At 44.8% G+C, this 20,465-nt stretch overlaps 1 protein-coding gene across 1 annotated transcript in view; it reads right to left on the bottom strand.

The window, feature by feature from the left end:
- Positions 1-529: 529 nt before the first annotated feature.
- CXADR (CXADR Ig-like cell adhesion molecule) overlaps positions 530-20,465 on the bottom strand; it is a 58,384-nt gene continuing 38,448 nt past the window's right edge. Inside the window, exon 8 of the mRNA XM_049824903.1 lies at positions 530-915. Within this exon, the coding sequence (XP_049680860.1) occupies positions 889-915 (27 nt within the window). The 3' untranslated portion in view covers positions 530-888. The remainder of the gene's footprint in view (positions 916-20,465) is intronic.

Here is a 20,465-nt window from a genome sequence, read left to right as displayed (position 1 = left end):
ATGCCACACAAATAGGCATTATGGCTGTCTCCTTAGTAGGTATTTACCTGTATTCACTACACGTTTGTCATTCATCATATTGTGTGAACAGTGGATTTCACAGAATTGCCTTCTCACTTCACTGACCTATTTGTACCTTTTGATGCACACCTCTAAGGAAGCTAGGAGAGGCTGGAGTCAGATACAACAGGGTAACGCTCAAAAGTTTACCTAATTGCTTGTAGGTTGTTATATACATCAGTATCTTTTGTACAGATATATATGTATGTTTATATATGTACATATACATATGTATACATAGATTTGATTTTTGCTTTCTGTATAATGAACTAACACATTTGGGAAAATCACACGGAGAGCTTCAGACGTGACTTCAGTAAAACTGTTCATATGTGCAAATGAAATATTTGCTTAGGTACTTGGTTATACTGGTACTCAGGCATCTTGGAATGATTTGCAGGGACAGGAAGATTTTACAAGCAAATTTATTTACTTTTATTATTATAACAAATGATTGCACATGCCAAGATTCAGGTGCCTTTAGCACTTTGTCATGTCTTGGAGGAATTTTAAAACAAGCAAATATATTTTATAAGAATCTGCTGCCATCTCTTTCTCTGTCAGGTACACATTTACAGGTTGCCAATCTGTCACAAGAGGGAAACTCATTAGGTCTTTTCTGTTATTCTTCTAAAGTTGGTCATTAATGTTTAGTAACAATGTATTCTAAATACAGCTGGGTTTATAACACTCCTAAAGCAACCAAGGATCTTGGATCCTGTATCACAGTCCTTCTATCAATTCTTGCAAGCCTGCATTTCCATGTCTTTGAAGAAGCAGTTCTTGTATTAAAAAGATAGAATCTGATGTTTGCTTTAAGGCAGAAGATCACTGGTATGTTCCAGTAGCAGCACGCTGCAGATGAATGAGAACATACAGAGCTGTATTACAAATAAACATAAAAGACAATATGTATTTATACTGCTTATTGCAGAAACATACCTGAACATCTTTGTCACAGCCCTAGTGGATAAAGAGGCCTTTGGTGGAGGTTTTGAACAGGCAGCATAGAATAAATATACGGCATGGTCAGCAAGAGTCTTATTTGAAAGGAAGATTTCTCCAGCTGATGTCATGCATTTTGCCAAACTTGACCTCATTCCATCCCAGCAGTCTAGAGGTGTAAGTCTCCCTGTCGCTTTTCATATTACTTTGTTCATTGCTGAAACTGGTGTCTCACCTAGGACAGTAGGCACCAGGGAAACAACCCCTTCGCCCATTTAAAAAGAAGCTTCAAGAGCGATTGCGATCTTCTCCTCGCTTACTTCTAGCCTGCTGCAGATTCCAAAGGAGAGATCAAGCTGATGATATGGGGCAGGAAGCCTCCTCCAGAATGACGAGTTTGGGAATGAATCAGAAGCAACTGGCTGACCTTTACCTGGAGCAGGGAGCAAGCTTCCCAGCACTTGTTCAAGCCTGCTCTGAACACAGAAACAATGGTGCAAATTCACTCTTCATTGCTGAATCCTGAAGTTTTAGCTCACTCACACCTTTTCTCAGTGTGTCGGGGGGTGGGGGTACAGCCAGGACTATGGTCTGGAGCTGTAACTGTCTAAACAGAGGAGATGATAGTGCTGCTGGATCTGGACTTGCCTTAATGTAAAGCCGCCTGGATCTAGAGCTTCAGCATGTGTTCGTTTCCATCGTCGCAATAACAGCTGACTACTTCTGCTCTTCTTTCCCAGGGTTTTTATACTGCCCAGAAAATTTGAACTTTCCTTTAAAGACTGCCTTCCTTGCATACGGAAACAGATACTACTTCATACACAGAATATGCACGCTTTCCCTCCATTCAGTGCATGACGTCCATTTGAGTTCTTGTCCTTCACTTCTCTTCCCATCCCTTTACAGCCCCCCCAGAGACTGGTTCTGGTTAGATGGTGCTTCTTAAGCCAGCAATCCAAATTTGTGAGGTGGAAATACAACCAGTAATGGTTTTATCTCTATTAATAAATGGCCAGAACCTAGATCAACAGGGAGGTGGCACACCGATTTATTTTGTAAAATAATGACCTCACAGCTACAGGCATGATGGAGTAAAACAGTAAACTATAGAAACAGGACAATCGCTGTTTATATATGGATAGATGGTGTTTCTAATCACCTTGTTACTTATATCATGACAATCCTACTAAACTGAAAGGCAGATTAGTTTAGCAACATACACTATCAGTAAAATGGTAATAAAGCTCTTCTTCAAGCATCACTAAAATATGAAAGACTTAAACTAGAGAACCAGTAGGACCGAACCCTGGCCAGATAGTGTCGTCTTCTCCCTGTCTCACAAATCAGGCTGTGAGCTGCAATGGACAATCAAGACAGAACCTACATTTAAACCTACACGCAACTGCTGTCAACCAAAACACAGCTTAGGCTGCTTCCTACCACGCCTCCTCCCTTTCCTGAAAGTCTGGCCATTAATTTCCAGTTGCTTAGTAGTGTGTCACATAATCTGTCTTCTGGACACAAACACTGCCAAATTACTGTTAATTAGTGTATGAAAATCCATTTGATAAAATAATGTTCCTTAAAAAAAAAAAACCAAACCACAAAACAAGCAATGAATTGGCTCACATCGGAGCTGTCTGCTGCATTATACAAAGTGCCTGCTTCACTGGACAACTAATCCAAACTAATCCTCTTCTGCGATCACCAATTCACCATCTGATTTGCACTCTGATTTGCACTGGAAATGCCTGCTGCTGCAAATTATTCCAAAGTGGCAGATTATTTTTCAGTGCCTGCAGTTTGATCTCCAGAAACCGAGACACAGCCCAATCTTTCCAACAGCTGATGAAATAAAACTGAAAAAAAATAAGACCCACACATTTTTATAAAGTCTCCTACTGGAAATAAAGCTATAATAAACATCCCATTTTGGCAGTCATACTTCAAATATATATGAAGGGGAAGTTCATAGGTTAAAAGCTTTGCTTTTAGCTTTTCCATAATCCTACCCTCCAGCTTCCAATTTCCTCTTTTTGCCTAATGGCTCACAGTTCTGTCAGTCATTTCAACTAATGCCTAGGTATACTTTCTCTTCTTTTACTCCTACAGCTGTCATTGCTGGAAGAGTGCTGACCTGGTGAATGCATTGGACTTTGATACAGGAAACCTGGTTTGGGGTCATCTTTCTGTTGCAGAGCACCTTCTCAATATCTCTGGCTCTGTTCCTCCTCTGTTAAACAAAGCCAACCATCTGCCCACCCCTTCATCTCTCAGCATTTGGTTGTCTTCACTGTTAAGACTATAAGCTCTATGTGGTAGGTTCTTACTGTTCACCTGTAGTGTGTAACACAGCAAGGCCAGTCTGGGCTGGAACACTTAGACTCGACCCTACCATAAGAATAGCAATTGCACATTATTTGCTAGTGATAAGAGTAAGCATATGTCCTGGGTTCAGCTGGGATAGAGTTAATTTTTACAGGAACCTGGGAGGTGGGGGCATAGCCAGGGCAGATGACCCGAACTAGCCAAGGAGCTATTCCATACCGTGGGACATCATGCTCAGTATAGAAATGGGGAGCAGGTCGGGGGGTGGTCTCTGTTTTCGGTGGGGGAAGTGGCGGAGCGTCCCGGGTGGTGAGCAGTTGCACTGTGCATCACTCCTTTTGTATACTCTTTTATTAGTACCATTGGTGGTGTTGTAACTTCTCTTTTTTTGTTGTCCCCGTAAACTGCCCTTATCTCAACCCTCGAGTTTCATGGTTTTGGGGGGTTTTCCCCTTTTCTCTCCTCCAATTCTCCTCTCTGTCCCACTGGGAAGGGGCAGGAGGAGTGAGTGAGCGGCTGCGTGGTCCTTTGTGACTGGTTGGGCTGCAACCATGACAGTCCTTTTTGGCGCCCAATGTGGGGCACGAAGGGTTGAGATAACAACAGAGCTGGCCTGAGTGTGTTGAAACAAATTTGTCATACGCATTTCTTATATTAGATAAATAGATGTTAGTCACAATGTTGGTTCATTTGTTTACATGGTGGCATTTTGTAAGTTCTTATATGCTCTATGTATTGCCTGTAGTTGCGTATCTCATCTCTGGGAGAGTGATTGGGAGTATCATTTTGCTGTACTGGGCAATGTTGACTTGTGAAATTATTACATTACTGGTCATGAGGTTAAGCTGGTATCTGTATGAGGCAGTGATATAATTTCCATACTTCGGGTACCTTCTATTGGATTTTATTGGTAATTACACCCAATCCATGGGGAAGTCGGGGGGGATACTTCCCCCTATCCATTCACCGCCCTTCTCTCCTTCCAACTAATTACAACAGCTTTTGAGAATTTTGAATATCCTTGGGATGCGCAAGCCAGTGTCCTGTTAGTGCTATGCCTCCTGAATATGTTTCAGGTCTTGTTTAGGGCTACAAAAAGGCTCTTTAAGAGTACCACCCAGAGATCTGCCCCAAAGCTGGATATTCATGGGTGGCACGGCATGTGGGAGGATATGGGCAGGTATCTAGAGAACTTCTCACCTCCAGTGTCTCGGAAGTTCACTCCCAAACAACTACAGAACCCTCATGAAGTGGTAGAATATTTGAAACGAAAATGCTGTGGCTATTCCAGAGACGCACAACTCACTGCACTGTGGTGGGCCCTGGCCAGTATCTACCAAACACTGCTTGATACTAGGCAGCACCCTCAGGGGGAAAAGAGGGAAAGCAGGGCAACAGGTACCATGGCTACCCCAACCCCAATAACAGGCACCATGGCCACCCCTACCCCGGCAACAGGCAGCGTGGCTGCCCCTACCCCGGTGACAGGTACTGCAGCTAAACCAGAGAACCAACCTGTGCCAGAATCAGTCGCCCCTGTACAGAAAAAGAAACACACAAAGAAATCAGTTCACTTAGTGAGAGATGAAGATGAACTAGGATCATCGTGAGAACAGGAGGTAGAGGCAGAACCTGAAATAATCACCTGATCTCTATCCCTGAGTGAGTTGCGTGATATGCAAAAAACTTTAGCCGCCACCCAGGTGAGCACATTGTTACCTGGCTGCTCCAATGCTGGGATAATGGGGCCAGTAGTTTGGAATTAGAGGGTAAGGAAGCCAAGCAGTTGGGATCTCTGTCTAGGGAAGGGGGCATCGACAAGGTGATTGGGAGAAAAACACAAGTCCTCAGCCTCTGGAGGCGACTTCTGTTAGGTGTAAAGGAAAGATACCCCTTCAGGGATGAAGTTACATGTCACCACGGCAAGTGGACCACCATGGAGAGAGGTATCCAGTACCTGAGGGAATTAGCCGTGCTGGAGGTGATTTATAATGACCCAGAAAATGCGCAGTCAGCCACAGACCTAGATGAAGTCCAATGCACACAACCCATGTGGCGGAAGTTTCTATGAAGTGCACCACCAACCTATGCCAACTCATTGGCAGTAATGTCCTGGAGAGAAGGCTATGGACAAACGGTGGATGAATTGGCTGTCCAACTCCGGCAATATGAAGGAAGTCTCTCTTCCTCCCTACCGGCCTGTGTCTTGGCTGTAGAGGAATTGTCCCGAGAGTTCCAGCAATTCAAAGTGGATATATCCTCCTCCCTACCTGTACAGGCCCGCATCGCAGCTATTTGGAGTAAGCATTCCTCTGCTCAAGAGAGAGGAGGGAGAAAGTACACTCGACGGGCTAACCTGTGGTTTTACCTGCGTGACCATGGAGTGGACATGAGGAAGTGGGATGGAAAACCTACCTCAGTCTTGGATGAACGGGTACAGGAGTTGCAAGAAAAAGCAATCAGAAAAGAGGATTCTTCTTGGAAAACTGTTGCTCCAGTTTCCCATGAGAAGTCCCCCGGACGCAGTAGAAGGGCTGATCTCATTTCTGATCCTCTTGAAGGGACTTCTGATTCATGTGTGAGAAAAGTGAGTAACAGATGCTTTAACCAGGATTAGAGGGGCCCTGCCTCCAGCCAGGTGGAGGAGAGGGACAACTGAGTCTACTGGACAGTGTGGATTCGATGGCCTGGCACATCAGACCCACAGGAATACAAGGCTCTAGTGGACACTGGTGCACAATGTACCCTAATGCCATCAAGTTATAAAGGGGCAGAACCCATCTGTATCTCTGGTGTGACAGGGGGATCCCAAGACCTAACCGTATTGGAAGCTGAAATGAGTCTAACCGGGAATGAGTGGCATAAACACCCCATTGCGACTGGCCCAGAGGCCCCGTGCATCCTTGGTATAGATTATCTCAGGAGGGGGTATTTCAAGGACCCAAAAGGGTACCGTTGGGCCTTTGGTATAGCTGCATTGGAGACGGAGGAGATTGAACAGCTGTCTACCCTGCCGGGTCTCTCCCAAGACCCTTCGGTTGTGGGGTTGTGGAAGGTTGAAGAACAGGTGCCAGTTGCTACCACGATGGTGCACCGGCGACAATATCGCACCAACCGAGACTCCCTGATCCCCATCCATAAGCTGATTTGCCAATTGGAGAGCCAAGGAGTGATCAGCAAGAGTCACTCACCCTTTAATAGTCCCATATGGCCCGTGCAGAAATCTAATGGGGAATGGAGACTAACAGTAGATTATCGTGGGCTGAATGAAGTCACGCCACCTCTGAGCGCTGCTGTGCCAGATATGTTAGAGCTTCAATATGAACTGGGATCAAAGGCAGCTAAGTGGTATGTCACAATTGACATTGCTAATGCATTTTTCTCCATTCCTTTGGCAGCAGAGTGCAGGCTTCAGTTTGCTTTCACTTGGAGGGGCGTCCAGTACACCTGGAATCGACTGCCCCAGGGGTGGAAACACAGCCCCACCATTTGTCATGGACTGATCCAGGCTGCACTGGAAAAAGGTGAAACTCCAGAACACCTGCAGTACATTGATGACATCATCGTATGGGGCAACAGCAGAAGTTTTTGAGAAAGGGAAGAAAATAATCCAAATCCTTTTGAAGGCTGGTTTTGCCATAAAAGAAAGTAAGGTCAAGGGACCTGCGCAGGAGATCCAGTTCTTAGGAGTAAAATGGCAAGATGGGCATCGTCAGATCCCTGTGGACGTCATCAACAAAATAGCAGCTATGTCCTCACCGACTAATAAAAAGGAAACACAGGCTTTCTTAGGTGTTGTGGGTTTTTGGAGAATGCATATTCCAAATTACAGTCAAATTGTAAGCCCTCTCTACCAAGTTACTTGGAAGAAGAACGATTTTAAATGGGGGCCTGAGCAACGACAAGCCTTTGAACAAATTAAGCGGGAGATTGTTCATGCAGTAGCCCTTGGGCCAGTCCAGGCAGGGCAAGATGTTAAAAATGTGCTCTACACTGCAGCTGGGGAGAATGGCCCTACCTGGAGCCTCTGGCAGAAAGCACCTGGGGAGACCCAAGGCTGAGCCCTGGGGTTTTGGTGTCGGGGATACAGAGGATCCGAGGCTCGCTATACTCTAACTGAAAAAAGAGCTATTGGCAGCATACGAAGGAGTTCGAAGGTTCGAAGGGGGTAAGGGATAAAACTAGGTGCACCAGAGATGAGCCTGGGGGCAGCATGCTGATGTTAGGGGTGGATTTGATACCCCAGCCAAAATGCATCTATGCCAATGCACGCAGCATGGGCAATAAACAGGAGGGGCTGGAAGCCATTGTGCAGAAGGATAGATATGACTTAGTCGCCATCAAGGAAACATGGTGGGACGACTCCCATGATTAGAGTGCTGCAATGGATGGTTACAAGCTCTTCAGAAGGGATAGGCAAGGTAGAAGAGGTGGTGGGGTGGCTCTCTATGTTAGGGAATGTTTTGACTGTACAGAGGTACACGATTCTGATGACAAGGTGGAGTGCTTATGGGTGAGATTGAGAGGGAAAGCCAATAAGACAGATATTGTGCTGGGAGTCTGTTATAGACCACCCAACCAGGCTGAAGAGATGGATGAATAATTCTACAAGCGGCTGGCAGCAGTCTCAGAATCGTGTGCCCTTGTTCTCATGGGGGACTTTAACTTTCCAGACATCTGCTGGAAATACAACACAGCAGTGAGTAAACAGTCTAGGAGGTTCCTGGAGTGTGTGGAAGATAACTTCCTGACACAGCTGGTGGGTGAGCCAACCAGGGGAGGAGCCTTGCTAGACCTACTGTTTACAAACAGGGAAGGGTTGGTGGGAGATGTGAAGGTCTGAGGCCGTCTTGGGCTTAGCGACCATGAAATGACAGAATTTTCAATTCTTGGTGAGGCAAGGAAGGGGGTCAGTAAAACCACCACTATGGACTTCCGGAGGGCAAACTTTGGCCTCTTCAAGGCACTGGTTGAGAGAGTCCCTTGGGAGACAGTCCTGAAGGGCAAAGGGGTCCAGGAAGGATGGACATTCTTCAAGAAGGAAATCTTAATGGCTCAGGACCAGGCTATTCCCATGTGCCGCAAGTCGAACCGCTGAGGAAAACGACAGGCCTGGCTGAATGGGGAGCTTTTGCTAGGACTGAAGAAAAAAAGCGAAGTTTATCATCTCTGGAGGAAAGGGTGGGCAACTTGGGAGGAGTACAGGGATCTTGTTAGATCATACAGAGAGAAAATTAGAAAGGCAAAAGCTCAGCCAGAACTAAATCTGGCCACTATCGTAAGGGACAACAAAAAGTGTTTTTACAAATATGTTAACAGTAAAAAAAATCCCAAGGAGAATATCTTTGCTTTAATGGATACAGAAGGGAACGTAGCAACCAGTGATGAGGAAAAGGCTGAGGTACTTAATGCCTTCTTTGCCTCAGTCTTTAATAGTGAGTCCAGTCATCCTCAGGGTACTCCACCCCTTGAACTGGAAGGTAAGGATGAAGAGCATAACATAACCCCCTTAATCCAGGAGGAATTAGTTAGGAACCTGCTATGCCATCTGGACACTCAGAAATCTATGGGACCTGATGGGATCCATGCAAGAGTACCGAGGGAACTGGTAGAGGTCCTTGCCAAGCCACTGTCTATCATCTATCAGCAATCCTGGTCAACAGGGGAGGTCCCAGAGGACTGGAGGCTTGCCAATGTGACTCCCATTTATAAGAAGGGTCAGAGGGAGGATCTGAGGAACTACAGGCCTGTCAGCCTGACCTTGGTACCAGGGAAGATCATGGAACGGTTTGTCTTGAGAGCACTCACATGGCAAGTCCAGGATAAGAAGGGGATCAGGCCCAGTCAGCACGGGTTTACGAAAGGCAGGTCCTGCTTGCCCAACCTGATCTCCTTCTATGACCAGGTGACCTGCCTAGTGGATGAGGGAAAGGCTGTGGATGTTATCTTCCTTGACTTCAGCAAGGCCTTTGACACTATCTCTCATGGCATACTCCTTGAGAAACTGGCATCTTGTGGCCTGGATAAGTGTACTCTTCACTGGGTGAAAAACTGGCTGCATGGCCGAGCCCAGAGGGTTGTGGTGAATGGGGTGAAATCCAGTTGGCGGTGGGTCACTAGTGGTGTCCCTCAGGGCTCGGTGTTGGGCCCTGTTCTGTTTAATAGCTTTATCAATATTTTGGATGAGGGGATTGAGTGCACCCTCAGCAAGTTTGCAGACAACACCAAGTTGGGAGGCAGGGTCGATCTGCTTGAGGGTAGGGAGGCTCTACAGAGAGATCTGGACAGGCTGGATCGATGGGCTGAGGCCAATCGTATGAAGTTCAAGAAGACCAAGTGCCGGGTCCTGCACTTCAGTCACAGCAACCCCCTGCAGTGCTACAGGCTTGGGGAAGAGTGGTTGGAAAGCTGCCCGGCAGAAAAGGACCTGGGGGTGCTGGTTGACAGCCAGCTGAATATGAGCTAGCAGTGTGCCCAGGTGGCCAAGAAGGCCAACGGCATCCTGGCCTCTATCAGAAACTGTGTGGCCAGCAGGAGCAGGGAGGTGATTGTCCCCCTGTACTCGGCACTGGTGAGGCTGCACCTCGAGTCCTGTGTTCAGTTTTGGGCCCCTCACTACACGAAAGACAATGAGGTGCTGGAGCGTGTCCAAAGAAGGGCAACCAAGTTGGTGAGGGGCCTGGAGCACAAGTCTTATGAGGAGCAGCTGAGGGAACTGGGGCTGTTTAGTCCAGAGAAGAGGAGGCTGAGGGGAGACCTTATCACTCTCTACAACTACCTGAAGGGGGGTTGTAGTGAGGTGGGTGCTGGTCTCTTCTGTCAGGTGGCTGGAGATAGGACAAGAGGAAATGGCCTCAAGTTGAGGCAAGGGAGATTTAGGTTAGATATTAGGAAAAAACTTTTTTACTGAGAGCGTTGTCAAACATTGGAATGTGCTGCCCAGGGAAGTGGTTGAGTCACTATCCCTGGAGGTATTCAAAAAGCGAGTGGACAGGGTACTTCAGGACATGGTTTAGTGGGCATGGTTAATGGTTGGAGTCGATCACATTGAAGGTCTTTTCCAACCTAAATGATTCTATGATTCTATGAGTTCGAGCTGCCTCAGAAGTGGTTGGTACTGAAACACAGCTCCTCTTAGCACCCCAACTGCCAGTGCTGGGCTGGATGTTCAAAGGGAAAGTTTCCTCTACACATCATGCAACTGATGCCACATGGAGTAAGTGGGCCACACTGATCACACAACGAGCTCGCATAGGAAATCCCAGTCGCCTAGGAATTGTGGAAGTGATCATGGACTGGCCAGAAGGCAAAGATTTTGGAATGTCGCCAGAGGAGGAGGTGACACAGGCTGAAGAGGCCCCGCTGTATAATAAACTGCCAGAAAATGAGAGGCAATATGCCCTGTTCACTGATGGGTCCTGTCGCATTGTGGGAAAACATTGAAGGTGGAAGGCTGCTGTATGGAGTCCTACACGACTAGTCGCAGAAACTGCTGAAGGAGAAGGTGAATTGAGTCAGTTTGCAGAGGTGAAAGCCATCCAGCTAGCGTTAGACGTTGCTGAAAGAGAAAAGTCGCCAGTGCTTTATCTCTATACTGACTCATGGATGGTGGCAAATGCCCTGTGGGGGTGGCTACAGCAATGGAAGAAGGGCAGCTGGCAGCGCAGAGGTAAACCCATCTGGGCTGCCGCACTGTGGCAAGATATCGCTGTTCGGATAGAGAAGCTAGTGGTAAATGTACATCATGTAGATGCTCATGTACCCAAGAGTCGAGACACTGAAGAACTTCAAAACAACCAGCAGGCGGATCAGGCCGCCAAGATTGAAGTGTCTCAGGTAGACCTGGACTGGCAACGTAGGGGTGAGCTATTTATGGCTCAGTGGGCCCATGATACCTCAGGCCATCAGGGAAGAAATGCAACATATAGATAGGCGCGTGATCGAGGGGTGGACTTGACCATGGACACTATCGCACAGGTCATCCATGAATGTGAAATGTGCTGCAATTAAGCAAGCCAAGCGGCTAAAACCCCTGTTGCATGGAGGGCGACGGCTGAAATATAAACAGTGGGAGGCCTGGCAGATTGACTATATCACACTCCCACGAACACGCCAAGGCAAGTGCCATGTGCTTACAATGGTGGAAGCAACCACTGGATGGCTGGAAACATACCCTGTGTCCCATGCCACTGCCCAGAACACTATCCTGGGCCTTGAAGAGAAAATTTTATGGCAACACGGCACCCCAGAAAGAATCGAGTCAGACTCACTTCCGAAACAACCTCGTAGACACCTGGGCCAAAGAACATGGCATTGAGTGGGTGTATCACATCCCTTATCACGCACCAGCCTCCGGAAAAATTGAACGGTACAATGGACTAATGAAAACTACATTGAGAGCGATGGGGGGTGGAACTTTCAAACATTGGGATACACATTTAACAAAAGCCACCTGGTTAGTTAATACTAGAGGATCTGCCAATCGGGCTGGTCCTGCCCAACCAAGAGTTCCACATACTGTAGAAGGGGATAAAGTCCTTGTAGTGCGCATGAGGAGTATGTTAGGAAAGACAGTCTGGGTTAGTCCTCCCTCAAGCAGAGGCAAACCCATTCAAGGGGTTGTTTTTGCTCAAGGACCTGGGTACACCTGGTGGGTGATGCAGAAGGATGGGGAGGTTCAATGTGTACCTCAGGGAGATTTGATTTTGAGAGAGAACAGCCAGTGAATTAGGCTGTATGATATTTAACTGCTAAATAACCTGCCAATGTATGTCTTTGTATCTATAGTGTCTATATGCCATATCAAGGTTATTACTGTAAAAATTACCCAAATGACTGAAGGATGGACTTTGAAACTGAGCCAAGTACAACAGTGATAGAACTTGAACTTGGTGCACAGCAATTTCCTCAAGATAACATCTTTGACCTGCAGACCAAGGGCGTGGGTTGCACCAAATGTATCAGCCGGAAGTTCCAGAGGCAGCGTACAACAACCCAACATCTCACACCATCTCTCTTATCCTGAAGAACTGTTACAACAGATGGAGCCATAAGTCATGGACTAAATAAAATTGATGGACACCTTAGAGGGATAGCCCATCGACTAAGGGAATACTTTTGGTTTTTTTGGGGGGGGGGGGGGGGGGGGCAGAGGGTCCATATACATATACATATATAAAAGACAAGGAAAGTGGTAGTAGCTGATTGGAAAATGTAAGATCTGGGCATGATGTCGATGGTATAGAATAAGGGGTGGATAATGTCCTGGGTTCAGCTGGGATAGAGTTAATTTTTACAGGAACCTGGGAGGTGGGGGCATAGCCGGGGCAGCTGACCTGGACTAGCCAAGGAGCTATTCCATACCGTGGGACATCATGCTCAGTATATAAATGGGGAGCGGGCCGGGGGGAGCTCTCAGCTTTCGGTGGGGGAAGTGGCGAAGCGTCGGGTCCCGGGTGGTGAGCAGTTGCACTGTGCATCACTCCTTTTGTACACTCTCTTATTAGTACGGTTGTTGTTGCTATAACTTCTCTTTTTTTGTGTGTTGTCCCAGTAAACCGCCCTTATCTCAACCCTCGAGGTTACGAGTTTTTTTCCTCTCTCCTCCGATTCTCCTCCCCATCCCACCGGAGGTCCTTTGTTATCGGCTGGGCTGAAACCACCACAGCATGTTTAACATTTTAACCAAATTAGCATCTGAAAGAAGAAAATTAGTAGACTTCTGGCTTATTACATTCCTATTCCATAACTACAACATAAAGGTCACCAATATTGTATGTGTGGATATGTGTGGGGGTTGTTTTTGCATATAAAATATTGTGGGGTTCTTTTGCTTTTTATACTTGTTTCATATTCTTAATCAAATATTCCCCCCAATAAATTGCCCTTTCATTAAATAATTCCAGCATTTAAAGTGGAAAAAATATAAATATCATGAGATACAATAAGACTGCAGAATCTAGCATTTTCTTCATATTTGTATGTGCCATTTTGTAACCAAGAATGTATAACATCAAAATAAATCATTAAGGAAGAAAGTTTTGCCATGTGTTTTTTTTCTCTTCAGTTACATAGATTGAATTAACAGCAACTAAGTCCTTAAGATAAATCAGGATTACAAACTGAGAACAGAGGAGTACAGAGGAGATAAAAGGACAGAAGTATTTTCAGATTTCAGAAAGTTTTTAATTCATGCCTATGACACTTTGCCATATCTAGTGAATACACAGGGTGCTGGTCCCCCCTTGAGTTTCTGGATGATGCACAGCAACAATATTAACAGTAATTTAAAAAACATTGACATTACTAATTAGCTTGAGGCTAATTTTATGAAGCCTGTCAGATTTCTTAGATGGCTGTATGAATATTGGCAAGAGGCTATTAACCAGATTTGTCTCTTCTGTGTCTGCCAAAATACATTGTAGAGTCAATGGATAGTCCCTATAGTAACTTCCAAACAGCAGCAGTGTTAAAAGGCATATGAGCAAATGCAAACCAACTTCCCATTGCAAGCTTTGCTGCTTCTGTAGTGAAACTGACTGAAATTGATGCTTTTGTAATGCACCCAGGTTAGATCTCAGAATTTGATCGACACAGATTTCCACAGGCAACCACAGTACATCCTTTGCATCACTCTTAATGAAGCTGCAGTTTTCATTCTTAGCTACATCTTGTTGCTTGAGCAACAATGGTTTGGATTTGGCTTTCTTTGTTTTTCAATTCTACTCGATCAAATTAAAAAAAAAAAGGAGAGAGACAGGAAGGTACAGAGGCGAAAGGGAAAGTGGCCAGCAGGGAGAGCAGCAACAGGGTCCAGGAGGCTTAGGCTCTCTCCCATGCAGCAGTTGGCAACGAAGAAGATAATGATGCTTTTTTGCCATGTTTTTCCTTTGGTACTATATACCAGTTCTTATTGGCCCAGCACTCATGACCAGATTGAGGGATCTGCAGTGGCTGGAAGAAGAGGCCTCTCTGGTGATGTTACCTGGCCAGTGGGAACCAAAATGAGAGGCATAAAAAAGCTTCATGTAGGTTTCCAAGCAGTCTTCCAGCGGCATGAGCACTTGCCTTTCATCTTCTTAGACAGAAGTCAAACTGACAGGCTAAAGACAACTGCAGCCTTATTTATAGTTTTGCTTTGTAAATCTTATTTTTCAGGGCTTGTATACCAGAACCATGTTGTCATGCCTGGGTTGCTCACAATGAAGACAAGAGCTGAAATCTAAGCAGAATAACTGTTTCTAGCTTTGTTTGTGTACTGCCAGGGTTTTTTTCCTCCTTTTTTTTTTTTTTTTAAATTTTTTTATTTTTCTGAAGGAGAGAGTTCAAATGCACATTTTCTGAAACTGTCTGTTTAAGATTAACATAACATGCTATCTGGAAATTAGGCACCTATATCCAAATGAAAATCTTGCAGAGAAGGCTTTCTACTGAGAAATATGTTAAGCTTGATGTTCCCATTCCCTTCAGAATAAATTAATTGTATAGAAAGAAAATCAGCCATACTCAAATGCATGGCTTGTTATAGCCTATGAACTTCCACTGTGCCTTAAAAACAAGTAACAAACATAAAATGCATTTCTTGCAGTGGTCATTGCTGGATAGAATTCATGCCAATTATACAGGGTTATGTTAACATCTCTGGGAAAGCATGAATAATACCAAAGTTGGGAAACAACTTTTATATTGCTAGATATTAGCTCATATCTTGGACATTTTAAGATAAAGGAAATAACACTTTGACATTTAGTTGCTGTTATATTAACTTTAAATATCCAGCCCTATACTAGCATTATCTAAGTATTGACATTGTACTAAAGCAAAATCATACAATAGAATTGGAAAACCACCTCAGGGAGTGCATATTATAAAAACATATATACATACATATAAAATAAAATACCTAATATAAATATACATAAATATGCATATATTACCTAAAATCAAAGAATAAACTGTATATCTAAAAAATGTGTTTATAAAAAAGAATGAAGAACAGCAAATGGTCAGACAAACAATCATAACTGCTTAAGATTTCAACTTTAGCTTAAATTCCTTTTATTAAATACATTTTTCCCTGACCAGCTATTGGTTTATTATTGATTCTTATCACAAGCCTCTCTTGTGATGTACTCTCTTGAAATCTCACTCTTTCTGAATATGCACATTCCCCATACATGAATCATCTCACAGCAGGACAAACCTAATCCTTATTCTTCTGCATGAAAGCGCAGTGCCAAGCCAGTACATTCAGAGGACACGATGGAAGAGAAGCCGCCCCCCATATCAGTGTACAATATATAATTTATTTTCTTCCACAGATTTTCTTGCTTCAGGCAACCCACTGACATGCCAAAATATGGCTTTTTAGTGTAATATAATAGGACAACAATTTACTTGCATACAGTGCATTTTATGAATAGAAATAGCATTATTTTAGGTCAAATAGCAGTTGGGCTTACTCTCCAACAAAAGGGAATGGTGGAGCTCATCCTAGGAGTCAGGAAAAGTGTCTCTGAATGCCCACACTTTCCCTTTGGTCCCCTGGAGCTCCAGGCTGTGTGAGCCACTTTCCTGCTACTGAAAGAAAAAAAAGCAACACATGAGTTTTCCATCCACCACAGCGGTAGCCAGGGAGTGTGGGAAAGGTAAATAAACATACTTTTACAGGAGACTGCCACCAGAAAGCATTCAAAACCCTCTGGCCTCTGCCACCAGTGTCCCCTCTGGCCCACAGCCGTGGGTGGCACAGGAGCCCAGCGCACCTGCCTGATGTCTTCCTGCTGCTCCTGGCACCCCAAAAAGCTCACGATCAACAAGCCAGAAGAAAGATGAGATTGCCAGGTCCCGAGCTTATGTGCATACTGCTAAGAAAGGGCAAAGGTGCACTCCCTGGACTAGAGCTTGTCCACCTGGATTCCTTTTTATAGCACAGTTGTCTTGGAGACACCAGCTGGAACATCCAAAATAGCACTAGGGAGTGAGCTCACCCCAGGCAATCAGAGATCCAATGCTCAAGCTCATTTCTCTTTTGCTTAGAAGTATACACATACCCCAGGCTGCATGGGGGAAGCCATCATCCTCTCTTCCAGTCCCACACTGATTCCTTGTGGATGACCGCTTTGCTTCGTTCCACATATAATAATAACTTGCTTCAGGACATTGGCAAAGGCACCTTTGGTCGGATGGCGCTCTTGGTAGTGTGGGTTTAAGAGTACGTGCAGCCAAGGACATAGGCTGTCCCTAAGGGCCATATTGCACCAGAAAGACAGGGTGTTAGTTGCATACATGCTCCCTTAGTCCCCTGTGTGCAGTAAGTGCAACTGCTGCGTTCTCAGAGGAGGTGCTTGGCTGACCTCCAAGTCCCTGAGCCCAAGTGTCCACAATGACAGATCACAGAGCATCTAAGTATCTGCCAGTGGTACAATCACGCCACTCGGTTGTTATTGCGCCCTGGACTAGGAGCTGCTTGGCAAACAAGAGTCAATGGGATTCAGAAATTAGGGGCCTACTGTTGCAAGCATATGTTAAAAAAAAATCATACTCATCACCAAACAAACTGATAAAACCTTACTGAAAGAATTAAGAAGTTTCTTTCTTACATGTCTCAAAACTTTTATAAATAAAGAATAAATTATTACAATTTTTCTCTTCTGATCAGCTATGTAGAAATGTATGTGTGGCTCTTCGTACTACAAACAGGACTTTTATGTTAGCATTTCTGTTGCTTACTACCATATAAACTAGGCCAATAGCAGCTCTGAAGAGATTCTGCACAACAGTCATTAGAATTTGTATCGTGACATCAAGTCAGACCCATTGCTTACCAAACCTTTGCTCTACACAGGTGCTTCCTGACAGCATCTCCTCTTCTGTGTCTAGATGGAGCAGCTGAAGATATTACCTACCCATCAGCTCCTTTTTGCCGCCAGATAGTTCTGCTGGCATAGCAGAAATTGTACACACATACACCAGATTTACTCCAGCAAAAGCCTACACCAAATTCACTCCAGCAAAAGCCTACCCAAGCTAATTTAATCCATCCTCATTATCTTATTGCACTGAAGCCCTAGAATGATAAACAACCACTGGATGGTCAAACACTGGTCATTGAAATACAACACTGAGGGATGACAAAAGACTCCTCTTGCTTTAAGAAAAGAAGAAAAAAGCCAAGGAAGATTAAAAAAAAAAAAAACAAACCTTGAGAAAAATGTAAGACACCTGCTATGTTCCAGGAAAGTAACCGCCCCACCTCCCCAGCTTTCTGAGCACATAGTCCAGGGCAAGAGACCAAGGGCTAGGAACTGTCTGGAAACTCAAGCTTCTTCTAAAAGGCCGAGATTTTGATTTGAGGAAGGGGCAGAAGGGCAGAGAAAAGAAGTCCAAAACCTCAGCTCTGGTTTCCCTGCCCAAAAGTTCTCAAGCTACCGCACCCTCACCTCTAGGACTAAAACCGCCCGGGATGGCAGCCAGCACTGCTAACTATAGGGCATAGGGTCTGTGGTTTGGGATTGCATGCTCGCAGCTAATCCAGGGTACAATTGCTATAGCCCAATACTTAGTATACATAGTGATGATGACTGGCAATGCTTATTGTTAAAGACAATCAGTCTAGTAACATTTTGCTCTAAGGTTTGAAACTAGCTTAGCTTCTTCTAAGCATTCCCGTCATGGAAATGTCTAGTTCCCAATTTAAATCATAAAAAAAACCCCAAAATTTTTCTGTATACCAAAACTTTTCTGTCTGTCATAGGACGGGCTTCAGTGCGTTAGTACTCTCTTTCCCAGTTTCAGCAAAGCATGTACAGCTTCCTTGCAGGAGTCCTGCAAGGCTTGCATGCACTTTGTTTCCATGTTAGTGCATGGTGTAAGATTCATTAGAATTACCACCTTCTTTTCTGCTAACGTCAGGAGTAGGACTATCAGAGCCTTTGGAAAGATCTGTTTTCTGGTAAGAGGACTGCATAGAAAAAGCTTCAAAGCTGAGAAAAACATATGTGAAGGGAACGTGATTTTCCTGTAAGGACAGCAAATTCTTGTTGCTTTAATGATGCCTCAATCATGAGGCCAGAGAGGACAGACATTGGCAAGTTAGACACTCAGAGACGGTAAAATGCAGCGTGACCCAGTGTTAATGCAGAAGGCAGTAATTCCATTGTTATTTTTTTTGTCAGCCAAGACTTTCATGGCTTATGTTGTGATAATTGTAATTAATGCCATTTACTTTGTAACTGGTGAATTACTTATAAAGAACACAGTAGATACAGTACATTGTAAACATTTTTGCATATTCAGTATCAGCTCAGGCTCCTGCTCATGTCTAGCTGCTTCCTGAATGTTAATGCAGCCTGCATTATATTATATTATATAAGCAAGCAATTACAAAATAAATTACTTGAGATTCTTAACATTGCATTTTCCTGTAAACAATGAAAGTCGTATGAGGAATACAAATGAACTGGAATGAACCACACTAAAGTCGTAGCTACGTTATGTTAACAGTCACGTTAAAATCCAGTGAGCTGGGCCTCAGGTATGCAGATTTCAGCAAGCAACCTTTGAACATAGCATCACATTGTAGTGAAAGATGCCGGGGTTTCTTTTTAAGTAACGGTTTCCCTCTTTACCTTCCACATTACTGGAGATGAGACTGAAGCAAGCTATTGCTTTTCATTTGCATTTGATCCATCTATATTTTGTAAGTAACACAGGAGACCTGAAGCCTGCAAAGAGAATTGCAGAGCCAGTGACCCATCTGCATGGCCACCGAAGTCAAAGGTGATTTGCCCACATGAATGTTTCACAAGACGCCTTAGGGAGAGACTTGGAATTACTTCAGAGTCACATAAAATAACAGCATACATTTTTTGCAAGCTCATAGTGGAAGACAGCATCAGCATTATCAACTACCATCTCCTTTAGGTATTAAAAGAAATGTGGCAACTGCTACCAGCGTGCTCTCTCCCAACACCGACTGAAGCCGGATGCCCTGGGAACATGCTCTGGATACCTATGGACACTTGTGGAGGTTCACACGCGTGGTAGCCAATGGGATGTACATGCTGAGTAGGATGCACAAGCTGCACATCCTACTCAGCATTAAGGGTTTCTGAGCAGGATAGGAGGCTAGAGGTGCCTAGAAACAGCAAAAGCTGAGGTGTCTGTAGCCTTCCAGCACCTTCCACTTCACATGGCAGCTGAGGCTCACCATTTCTTGATGCAGAGAGTATTTGGGTACATGTATCTCTTTCACAGGATCACAGAAGAGCTGAAGTTGGAAAGCACCTCTGGAGTCGGCCTAGTCCAAGCCCCTGCTCAGAGCAGGGCACTCGAGGGCCTTGAGGCCTTTGAGCAGAGCTGCTGAAAGCAGTTGTCTGCCTTTTTCTTGTACTTTGATCCTTGTTTCCACTTTCACAGAGCCTCCTTTCCCTGTTGTCAACAGAAATATTGGTGCAGCCGCCTGCTGAACTGAAATGATGAACACACCCGAGTTAAAACTACACTATAGCGCATGTAAGTAATTTTAAACTATACCGTGTCTCTGATGTGGCTCATGGCAGCTGCACCAATGCTTATGCTGACAAGATAGGAGGTAGCCCAAGGCCAGGAAAGAAAAGCCAAGAGCCAGACAGGCTGGGCCAATTCTTTCTGTAGCATGCTGAACTCTGCCATTCAAAATGCACATGCTAGTCACGGTTTGAGGTTTCTTAGTTTTATACAAATACTCACAATGATATAAACTCATGCATGGATACAGCTGTAGCAATGTGAAACTGCCTTGCACTGGCATAGATCTTCCCATTTCTGAGCCTGTTGCAGCCATATTGCCTGTAGGGCAAAGTTTGAATCTGAATCAGCCCCTAGACCATGGGAAAGTTCATCCGGTGAACTACCTGGCTCGCCCTAAACCCCAGACAGCCTGCGAGACACCACCAAGGCAGTCTGAACCCATGTAACCAACCTCAGTAACAGCTTGCAACATACATTTTTCCAAAGCCTACATCAAACCTAACAGTCTACATGACTGCAAGGCTTGGCAACCACAAAGAAGATGCTGGTAAGCGTGAGAATGGATGAGCACAGTGCTACTCTTCAGACATCTGTAATTATAATGGCTTTTGGAGAAATGA

This window comes from Accipiter gentilis, chromosome 21 (assembly GCF_929443795.1).
Source record: "Accipiter gentilis chromosome 21, bAccGen1.1, whole genome shotgun sequence".
NCBI classification, from domain to species: Eukaryota; Metazoa; Chordata; class Aves; order Accipitriformes; family Accipitridae; genus Astur; species Astur gentilis.
The sequence above is the reverse complement of the archived record's forward strand: the minus strand, read 5'-3'. Positions and strand labels throughout refer to the sequence as shown.